This window comes from Salvia splendens, chromosome 6 (assembly GCF_004379255.2).
Source record: "Salvia splendens isolate huo1 chromosome 6, SspV2, whole genome shotgun sequence".
Lineage (NCBI taxonomy): Eukaryota > Viridiplantae > Streptophyta > Magnoliopsida > Lamiales > Lamiaceae > Salvia > Salvia splendens.
The window spans coordinates 28,246,277-28,258,416 of record NC_056037.1 but is presented as its reverse complement, the minus strand read 5'-3'; the positions used below and the strand labels follow the sequence as shown (position 1 = coordinate 28,258,416).

Sequence of the window (12,140 nt, the reverse complement as noted above, 5' to 3'; positions counted from 1 at the left end):
TACCTGACTCCCCCCCTGGCAATTTCCTTCTGTTGCTCCTTGGCTCTCAAAAACGATTAAACCTCCAGCAAAGTAATGGTGGCATTCTCCTCCCAATACATGATGGCATATCTCAATTGTAGTAGGATTTTGTAAAGCATTAAGCAGCAAGACACCCATATCCCTGTCATCGATTGGTCACATCAATATTTTCTAGATCGTCAACAACCTTACCGAAATCCTCCAGCTGCTCAAGAATCCCTTTATCCTCCTGAAATTTGTAGGAGTACAAGCGTTGTTTCATGAGTAGCTGATTGGCGAGTGATTTTGTCAAATAAAACCCTCTAACTTCTTCAAAATACCAGTTGTCGTGGTCTCCTTAGCAACTTCCCTCAACACTTTATCACCGAGACACAAGACAACTGCGCTATGAGCTTTCACAATTATCTTTGCCTTCTTCGCCACCCTCCTTTTTCGTCGGCAGCTTCTTTCTCATCCGATTTATCTGCACTGGTTGACAGAGCATCTAATAGCCCTTATTGAATCAACATCGCTCGCATCTTCATGCGCCAGAGGGAGAAGTCATTCTTTCCAGTAAATTTTCAACCTCGAAACGAGACGCCATAAACTCGATCCAGATCCCAACTCCTCAGATCAAAAACGCTTCCCACGGATGGCGTCACTTGTTGGATATTGAGATGGAATCAAATCGAACAATCAACAAAAACAAATTGGAAAAAGAAATCAGAAACTTTATTTATAAAGTAGTAAACCAATCTTAAAGAATAAAGAATACATTTCGATGCTATGGTAGAAGCAAAAATGGAATTGGGAAAAAACAATAAAGCTGTAAAGACTTTTAATACTAGTCAACTAAACTATCAATGACAAAATTCAACAGCTCATATTAGATCGATCAATAAGTCCTTGATCCAACGGTCCCTGAACAACTCTCGGCTATTTCCACTTGTACTTAATAGCCTACACTTCAAAACCCCATTTCTACTTACTCCTCCACACTCCAGCTGAATCTCCAACACTAATGAATGGCCAATATAACAGCATGTAAGGTGAAATTTATATCATTAGAATAAGTAGGACTGGCAAAATATACCGAATTACTGAAATATCGCACTTACCATACCAAAAATACCGAAAATAATGATTTTTCAGTACGGTATGATACCTTACCGACATATTTAGGTACAACAATGTATGAATTTTGTATACCACATTATACCGCAACTGCGGTATATATCGCAAAGTTACTGTATAAAACGTAATTTTGCGGTATACACTATTAATAATTATATATATTTAACATATTTATTATTTATAATATTATAAACAATGAAAATTTTATTTACAAGATTTACATTAAATTTCTTTAACAAAACTTGAGACGTTCCGCCCATCTAAGTGTTCCTCTGCCCCAGTTGCCCCTTTGGTCCACACTAGAGGGTTAAGCAGTTGATCCACATAGATGAAGACGTTGATGTTTCCGCTGTTGTCTCCATGAGTTGTTCCCAAACTGCAATCAAAAAAAGAAAAGTATTAGCAAATGTGTCCTGCAACAAATGTATGATAAACGCTATCATCCCCGGCAACGACGCCATTTGAAACGTTGCTTCTTTTTGTTTCTCTTCTTGTCTGCTCCTGCTATTATCGTTGTGAATTGCTCAAGTTAGATTGTCAAACTGATCCATCTGGCCAAATGTATGCCTTCTACCTGCAAGCGCCAGTGAGTCGATCCACTGGAAATTCAGACTGATCAACTCGACTTAATTCAACTTGAGTGAGCAAACGGAGACACTCAAGAGTGTTTCAAAAGCTTAACCCACAATACTATTAATTTAGTATAGTGAAGTAAGGATCGATCCCACAGAGACGATGTATTTTACATTTGTTGCGGACAAAATGGGTTTGACTGCTGTCACGCTTACCAGTGGGTTAAGTTATACTACTTGATTTAATAGACTAGGAGACTGCACTAACTAAACTGATCCACTTGCTAACATGAGTAAAACTACTTGATCAACTCATACTAATATTTCATGAAATGGCCAAACAGAATAAAAGCGAACGGCTGTCAGTCATCTGCAAAACGTACGATATAGTAAAACTTTTCTAACAAATCCATATTCTTCACAAAATCAACATGAAAACAGAGCAAAATCTAATTTGAACATTTCCGAATAACAGAACTATCATAACAACTTGTAGCTTCAAATCTACCTACCCCTAAGAACTAAACTGCACCTACGTAAATAAGACCTAAACCATGATCATGCAGAAATCAAGAATCATCTATCAGATCTACCATCTCAGAAATTAAATTAGACATTAAAATCAACAATAACCTGATTAGATCTATTCTACGATGCTATGAACAATCGAATCCAAACATTGCAAAACATTTTATATATGATTACACTGCAATCAAGCAAAACATGTCAACATGAACCAAAAATCATAAAACTAAGTTTACTAAGTTGAAAGAATCTAGAGTCTGCAACATCAAACCGTAAACCAGAATTAGAAAAAACAAAGACATAAATTGTTTCATCGCCCCTTCTCGGAGCGGAATTACAGAACCAAACGTCAACGTGACCTAAACCAACATCAAACCACTGCTAAACTAGACTAAAACAAGAACCAAGTGTGTATGCAACAGAATTTAAAAGTTTGGACTGTTGGAACTCCCATTTCAGCCCTAGAAGAGAGCTGAAGTCTACTGAGTGCCAAGACCTGGAAGTTGCCTCCTTCCTCCTTCTCTATTTCCATGTATAGGAAGGTGTGAGGTCTTGATCCCTAGGGCAACTGTCCTCCAAAAAGTCTTTCCTACCCTTCGCCCTTGGGGATCTATTCTTGTGTGACGCTCAATCTTCTAATCGGGTGCTCCTGCTACATGCCATATAATATGACTTGAATCGTCTGCGCAGCAATATCGACTCCTTCTCCTTGATCTGTTCGTCCGCCCAACTGATCCACTCATTTTCTGAATATGGCGGACTCACACACACACCTGGCTTAAAATTGGACGTTGGATTACAATATTGTATATATTTTTATCACATAACACATGCATGAAATGAGCCTCATCATACGGTATCGTGTTTTCTCATACCGTACTTTTCGGTATGGTATACCGTACCGTGCCAACCCTACGAGTAAGTATAGTATATTTTACTATGATTCCTATCTTACATTAAAATTAAAGTAACCTATTTTACTAACGTCTCACTTAAAATAATAATATTATTATTATTTAAAAATTGAAGCATCATTCTCTTTAAATTTTTTATCCTATTTTATTTTCTTTTTAAATTAGATCACATAACAGAATGCATAAAATTACGAGTATAATAAGAAATGTTCGTCTTTCAACTATATAAGCACATGCATTCTTTTGCAAAAGAATATGTTGAAGTTGAAAGTATCGAGAGTTGGTAATCTTTATTTATTTGCCTGAAATAAGAAAATTGAATGTCTTTCATGATCTAACATCATTACTACGCCATACCTATAACCCTTACATCAAGAATCGATAATATATGATCCAATAAATCATGCAACATGCTCAGTAAATAATTCATTAAACTTGACGGCAAAATGCTCAAACAAAAAACATGTAATTTTATAATAGATGACACATTTTCAGTGAAGATCTTCCATACAAATTGGTTTCTGCTGGAGCCTTAACAATTTATAGGTAATAAACCAACATATGTACAAACTTAATTACTTAAATACCATTAAATTGTAATTATATAACCTTTTATAAATGTAACCATATAATTGATATTGCTAAAATCTAGAAATATTGGGCTTACTCTCAATCGTTGCCAACTACTGTAGTACAATACTTGACACTCTTTCACCATAACAATCAACAAAGATAGACAACATTATTTGATAAGAAAGTTACTCTAATTTATAACAATCAATATTTCTTACATACTTAGACACCCTTAGACTCATAATTAACTATTATGTCTCCCAAATTTAGAAATTCTCAATGGTCTTTTAGATGGGTCATGAAAGGATATGAGCTAAATTAGATTAATATGGATTAAATAATTATAGTTGGGCTACAATTATAATTAGTCCATAAGCCCAACAATCATGAAACCCTAATGACTCTTTGTCTATATAATGGTTATTTATTCTCCATTATGGGAGATGAGAAATAGCGTAACATTAGAGAGAAAATACGTAAAGCTTTGTAGAGAGAATTCATAGCTTTCGTCTATGGAGCAATTGTACCGGGATAGTTCCTGCATCGGATTGGAATACACGTGGACCTCGATAGTAGTGGATTCAACTTGCAGGATTCAATCGTAGAAAAAAACAACACAACAAGTAAGATTTAGTTCCGTTGTGTATTACGTGCTCAACTTGCAATATGATTATGAATTTAGATCTGTTATTTTTGTATGCAATTTCCGCTGCGCTCATTAGATGAACACAAGAATTCCTAACAGTGGTATCAGAGCACAGGGCTCGATTCATAATTATTTTGTTTACGAATTATTTGTGGATTAACCGTGGTAATGTAATTGGAATAAATTTTGAATTCTGAGAATGTACAGTCACATGAGAAATTAGATTTCAAGTTTGAAAATTGAAATTAGATTTCAATCAAAATTTATAATTGGATTTCGATTTACGTAATGTAATTGGATTTCCATTTAAATAATGCAATTGGATTTCAAATTTACGTAATCTAAATTAGATTTACGTAATGTAATAGAGATTTCCTTTTAAAATAATAAGGAAGATTTCCTTTCAAAATTTACGTAATCTAATTAGATTTACGTAATGTAATTAGATTTCATTTTAAAATAATAGTATATCCCAATTACGTAAATAAATATTAATTGGATTAGTATTTTATAATTTTATATTAATTTAGAATTAATATAAATAATTAAATCCACATTTAATTAAAGAATAAAATTTGATTTTATTCGTTGAGCATTATTTGATATCCTATGTGATAAGCATGCTATTTGATTTATGCTCATTAATTTAACTATAGTAGTTAGAGACCGTTTTATTGTCTGGGTAGGCGGCGCCCAGTATGTGTAGTCCGTGTTATACTATGTCTGGGTAGGCGGCGCCCAGTATCTGTAGTCCGTGTTATACTATGTCTGGGTAGGCGGCGCCCAGTAATTGTTTGAAATTTAATATTGGATATTATATTCACAGAACTAGTATCACACTTTTCCCCACAAAATATAAGTCTTGTTTTGAAACAAACGCATCGTCCATTATAATTGTTTGATGTTCCTAGCCTTTTCGACCACGAGTTTTACGCCAAAGTGTTTACTCTAAATCTACATGGCCTAGGCTCATTCATAGATGCATGGTTGGCATCGTGTGATGGGGTTGACTTGCTTAAATTGTTTAGTGACGCCAAAGCGACCTAAATAGTTTATGGATGCATATTAATTGGATTAATAAACCAAGAATTGCAAAATAGTTGTTGCAATTGGCTTGGAGGCCCACCTTGTGATATTATTGTAGTGATCAGCCAAAGCAGGGGCTGCAATAATATAGACTTGGATCTTGGACCACTAAAATTTATATTTGATATAAATTCGTATTTTATGTTTGGGGGACATAATATATGTTAAAATTAGTGGGAGCTAATCAATACAATAAACCCTTGTTTGATTAGTGATGCGATTGTGATCTTTGTATGCTTTTCTAATTTGCTTTTCGTTTTATTTTCTGTTCAGATAATATGTCAAACTTATCTTATGAGTGTATGATGGAAACAAACAAATTGACTAGGTCAAATTTCACGGAGTGGCAGAGAGACTGCCCAAAACTCAAGGCACAAGGTGCAATGAGTAGTGGGAGCTCAGCTATGTTTGTCATTGAGATAAATATGTCTATGAATAACTCACAATCCTGGGTATTGGATACCGCTTGTGGTTCACACATTTGTAATAATGTGCAAGGTTTAATTGACAGCAGGAAAGTGAGGCCTGGAGAAGTAGACCTACGTGTTGGAAATGGAGCAAAAGTTGCTGCCGAACGCGTGAGAACTTATAGATTAGATCTTCCCTCAGGACATAGACTAGATTTACATAATTGTTATTTCGTTCCAGTTATTTCAAAGAATATTATTTCCATTCCGATGTTGGACATCGAAGGTTTTTCCTTCCATTTTGCAAACAACAGGTGCTCGTTTTCTAATAATGGATTGTTTTATGGAAATGCCTCTTTAGAGAATGAATTATATATGCTTGAATGCAACGAGATATTCTCAATGTGCAAAATAAAAGACTTAAGTTATGTAATACGGATAATGCTACTTATCTTTGGTATTGTAGACTTGGTCATATCAATGAGAAAAGGATAGCAAGATTGAGAAAGTTAGACTATCTAAATTCATTTGATTTTGAATCATATGGTGCTTGTGAATTCTGTCTCAAAGGAAAGATGACTAATAAGCCACTTTCTGGGAAAGGGGTGCGTGCTAATGATGTGCTAGAGTTGATCCACACAGATGTGTGCGGACCGTTTCCAACTCAAGCAAAAGGTGGTTATTCGTACTTCATTACTTTCACTGATGATTTGACAAGGTATGGATATGTGTATCTTATGAAACACAAATCTGAGGCCTTTGAGAAATTTATAGAGTTTAAGTGTGAAGTTGAGAAACAACTTGGGAAAAGTATAAAAACTCTTCGATCAGATCGAGGAGGGGAATACTTGAGCCGAGAATTTCTTGATTACTTGAAATCGCATGGAATTCAGTCGGACTGGACACCTCCTGGTACACCACAAATGAATGGAGTATCTGAAAGGAGAAACCGAACATTATTAGATATGGTTCGATCCATGATGAGTTTAGCTAGTCTTCCTTTATTTCTCTGGGGTCATGATTTATTGACTGCTATTTACATTCTGAATAGAGTTCCATCTAAATCAGTTGAGAAAACACCATATGAGTTATGGTATGGCAAAAAGCCTTGGCTTAACTATATGCGGACCTGGGGTTGTCCAGCTTTTGTTAAGAAACAAATGACTGATAAGTTGGAATCTAAAAGTGAGAAGTGTTACTTTGTGGGATATCCTAAACAAACTAGGGGATACGATTTCTACTGTCCTGAAAATCACAAGGTGATAACATCAAGGAATGTGATGTTCCTTGAAGACAGTTATGTCTGCAAGGAACAAGGTCAAAATACAGTAGATCTTGAAGAAATTCAAGAACCACAAGTTAACAATGAGGATGATGTATTGTCAAATGGTTTGAACAATAACTCAGTGGGAGTTTTTGATGATCTATTGGGAGGGGAAAATACTATTAGAGGAGACCTTAGAGGGACTCTCGAAGAACCTCCTCAAGACAATGAGATGCATCAAATACAAGATGATACAATAGTTGCATCACCTCTACCTCAAGAAGATCATAGTGATATTCCTGGGCCTACTCACAATCAGAATGAATAGCCCGAGCCAGAAGAAAACCAACGCAATAGGCCTAGAAGGATTCGTCGAGCACCTGAGAGACTGAATCTAATGGTTGAGAACCAAGATGATGAAGTTGATTTAGATGATGATGAGCCTAAGACCTATACCGAGGCGGTGTCGGACACTGATCGAGAGAAGTGGCTTGAAGCCTTGATATCTGAAATGGACTCGATGTACTTCAACTTAGTCTGGGAACTAGTTGACTTGCCAGATGGGGTTTACCCCATATGTTGCAAATGGATCTTCAAAAAGAAGAGAGATGCAGATGGCAAAGTACAAACCTACAAGGCTAGGTTAGTGGCAAAGGGTTATAGTCAGCGCGAAGGCATTGACTATGATGAAACCTTTTCGCCAGTTGCTAAGATCAAGTCCATTAGGATATTACTTGCAATTGCTGCATACTACAATTTCGACATTTGGCAAATGGATGTCAAAACCGCATTTCTCAATGGAGAATTAGAAGGCGATGTCTATATGACACAGCCAGAAGGTTTTGTATCGAAAGAAAGGCCGAATGCAGTGTGCAAGCTAAAGAAGTCCATCTATGGACTTAAGCAAGCTTCGAGGAGTTGGAATATTTGTTTTGACAGAACAATCAAATCGTTTGGTTTCGTCAGAAGCAGAGAGGATCCATGTGTTTATAGTAAACGTGAAAATGGAAACGTCGTATGCCTTATCATATATGTTGATGACATCTTGATTATGGGAAGCGATCGTTCCATGATGCAATCCGTGAAAGAATGGTTGTCTAGTTCCTTTATGATGAAGGATCTGGGTGATGCTTCCTACATCCTTGGAATCAAGATCTATCGAGATAGACCGAATAGGATGTTGGGATTATCACAATCCACTTACATAGATAAGTTGCTAAGGCGCTTCTCAATGGAGAATTCTAAGAAAGATTTTCTTCCTATGGGACATGGCATTGTATTGTCAAAGAAGGATTGTCCTTCTAATGACAAAGAAAGAGACAACATGAAAAGGATCCCGTATGCTTCAGCGATAGGATCTATTATGTATGCCATGATTTCTACTAGGCCAGATGTGGCCTATGCGCTTAGCATGACAGGCAGATTTCAGCAAAATCCCGGTGAGGAACATTGGAAAACTGTTAAGACTATTCTTAAGTACCTTTGAAGGACTAAAGAATATTTCTTAGTCTATGGTGGACAACCAGAGTTATCAGTTACTGGGTACACTGATGCTAGTTTCCAAACAGACCATGACGACTATAAGTCTCAGTTTGGATATGTTTTTGTCCTCAATGGTGGAGCAGTGAGTTGGAATAGTTCCAAACAAGGTACAACTGCCGATTCCACCACCGAAGCCGAGTATATTGCTGCATCTGAAGCTGCCAAAGAAGCTGTTGCTTTGTTAGAGTTCGTTAAAGAACTGGGTGTCATTCCGAGTGCCAATAGTGCAATACCTTTGTATTGTGACAACACTGGTGCTGTTGCGCAAGCAAAAGAACCCAGAGCTACGAACAGGAACAAGCATGTTCCCAGAAGATATCATCTGATCAGAGAAATAATTGATAGAGGCGACATAAAATTAGAAAGAGTACCCACTGATGATAACTTGGCTGATCCTTTCACCAAACCGTTATGTATAGCAAAACACAACAAGCACTTTGAGAGCTTAGGTGTTATGCATGTTGGTAGATGGCTTTGAATCAGTGGGAGTTACAGTTTTATATGTCTTAGAAACATTGTGTTGAGACAATATTACTTGATCACATTATATGAAAATTTTATTTCCTATGGGTTTTGTGCACTTATTGGAATAATTGTTTTAAATGTTTGATTTTATTCTAAATATTTGTTCCCTTGAATTATGACTGTCGTTAATGGTGTGAGACATTAATGATATAGTATAATTCTAAAATAGCCCTAACCAATGATCATCAAGAATGGGATATTGATGATATGTTATAGGTTAGCATGGGGTTTGCATCACATTCTTCGAGAATGTAGTTGTTCTCACAACTATGAGATATTAGATACTCGTGATGGACACATGGTATACTTTGGAGAGTATTGGTATACCCTACTATTAAACTGTTTTGTGAAGTGTCTACAGTTTATTAGTACATGAAGTATGTAATAGTCCTTGGATATGATGTCATTACACATTTTGTTTGTTGAGTGATGTGCTTTGACCTTGTACAACGCTTTGCCTCCCCTCGGAGGATTAAGACACGGACTTGTGTTGGGTACATCATAAGATAAATGGAAATGGTAGTTGAGCCAAGAATGAGATTCATTCCTCGATTAGAATTTCGAGAGAACACTCAAATTCTCTATATTACTTGACCATTAAGTCATTGGCCAATGCAAAGATATATTCAATTAAAGTAATTGAATATGATCGAATGGGTCATTTAATAAAGATGAGATAAAGTGATTGAGCTATTTGGATGACACATGACAAATCTTAGGCTCAATCGGGTGGTTCGTGAATGAAAGGATATTACTATAAACTTTGTGTAAAGGCTTGTTTACCGAATTCACGTAAACGTCCGTCATATATCGAGCTACGCTGCCAACGCAGTCTAGGAGTTTTGTGCAGACTTCGATTAGATCGTCGTCGATAATGAGGGCCTAAAGGGTCACACTATAAGTGTATTTTGATCCGCTTAAGGGTACAAAGTTGGAACTGCGTATTATAGCTAATGCTAGTCCAAGTGGGAGATTGAAAGGATATGAGCTAGATTAGATTAATATGGATTAAATAATTATAGTTGGGCTACAATTATAATTAGTCCATAAGCTCAACAATCATGAAACCCTAATGACTCTTTGTCTATATATATGGTTAATTATTCTCCATTGTGGGTGATGAGAAATAGCGTAACATTAGAGAGAAAATACGTAAAGCTCTGTAGAGAGAATTCCTAGCTTTCTTCTACGGAGCAATTGTACCGGGATAGTTCCTGCATCGGATTGGATTGCACGTGGACCTCGATAGTAGTGGATTCAACTTGCAGGATTCAATCGTAGAAGAAAACAACACAACAAGTAAGATTTAGTTCCGTTGTGTATTACGTGCTCAACTTGCAATATGATTATGAATCTAGATCTGTTATTCTTGTATGCAATTTCCGCTGCGCTCATTAGATGAATACAAGAATTACTAACAGGTCATCCATTCAAACAAAAGACTATCGAGTTGTGCTTACCATAATGGTGAACCATAACACAATGTGGTGATAGTGTCTACTCATATAATGGATTACTGATATTTTATCAATAAAATCAACACTAAATAAGAACGACGTATAATTTTCTGAGTCAAAATTTAAAAAGTGAGGTATACAAATATTTATACGTATATTGTTTATGTCTTCATCTTATATAAAGCAGCAAAATGAAATACAATAGGATTCTAATGGAATAACAATCTAACTAAATTTCAAATCGCAATATGTAAGAAGATTGGTAGCCAGCAACAATCCACCTACAAGTTTCTACAATCAGTGGATAAGAACAGAAATATATCACCAACCCAATTTTGAATATTTATAATATTCATGAATACTTAAATCCTTTTGAAAACATGATATGTTAAGATTTGGTTTCTGCAAATTGCTTTCTTGTTGCTTTAGAGGTATTGCTCGCTTATCTTCTTCTTCCTCTATTCCTCTTTTCTCCATTTCTTTTACTCCTCTCTTTTCGACCTCTCTCTTTTTGTAAACTTAAAAATCAAACCTCCATTTAAGCATATACACCAAAAATAACAGAGAAGACATTTATCGACAAAAGCTATTCTACAGTATTTGAATACGATCTAAACTTGATAGTACAGAGAAATTACTCTAGGAAAAGCCATTATACATGTATTTATAGACAATTCAAATGATACTGATCATGTTTTATACACAACAAATCAAAGTGCAAGCTAACTACTTCATACCAAAGACCTTCCCAGCATACATGTCGATCGCTCCCTTGCTTGACGAAAACACCAGCTGTGAGCAGGCTGTCCGATCCTGCTTGGTGCGCAGTCCCGAGTCTCTCCACATTCAGTGCAAGTCCCAACCCTCTTAGGCCACCATCATAAGGTGTCAAACTTATCATAAATTTCAGATCATATATCACCGGGAAATACGTGTTTAACAGGCTCTGATATCTGTCCAACGAATCGGGCAGATAACTGCCGATCAGCATCTTCATTAGGAAGGCGAAGTCGTAGGCCCCGTGGAAGGTAATCCAGCGCATTCTTGCATTTTGAACCAGACCCGACATCGTAAATAGAGTGTCAAATCTTGTCACATCGACCCCATTTTCCATATTTTTGGCAAAATTGATGCCACTCTCGTGTAGCAGCCTCAGCGAATCTGGCGCAGAAAGGTCGTGATTCGGATTGAACTCTCGGAAATTGAACTGCCAGCAAAGATGTTGTCCGTCGATGGAGGGCAAATTTCCCTTCTCATCGAAGAAGGTCAGACCAAGTTGAACAAGCTTTAAGACATCGACATTACGTCGGAAATTACTGTATTTTCCTTCTTCGGTGCTTCTCCATTCTTTGTAGATAATGCCTGGAAATTCTGTATCCATGGAAATAAACGGATACTGCTCCACAATTCCACGAATCACGCTGAACTCTTCCTCCAGATTTTCCGCGTACACCTCTCGAATAAGGGTGGAATCACTCCTTTGTAACACAGACAT

The 12,140-nt window shown here is 36.5% G+C and overlaps 1 protein-coding gene across 1 annotated transcript; it reads right to left on the bottom strand.

Annotated features, from left to right (window-relative positions):
• Positions 1-166: 166 nt before the first annotated feature.
• Positions 167-12,140, bottom strand: LOC121809050 (probable CCR4-associated factor 1 homolog 6). The gene is made up of 3 exons (XM_042209601.1): positions 11,383-12,140; positions 1,384-1,510; positions 167-250 (listed from the first exon to the last, which is right to left on the bottom strand). The coding sequence occupies exons 1-3, from the start codon at positions 12,138-12,140 to the stop codon at positions 167-169; spliced, it is 969 nt and encodes a 322-aa protein (XP_042065535.1).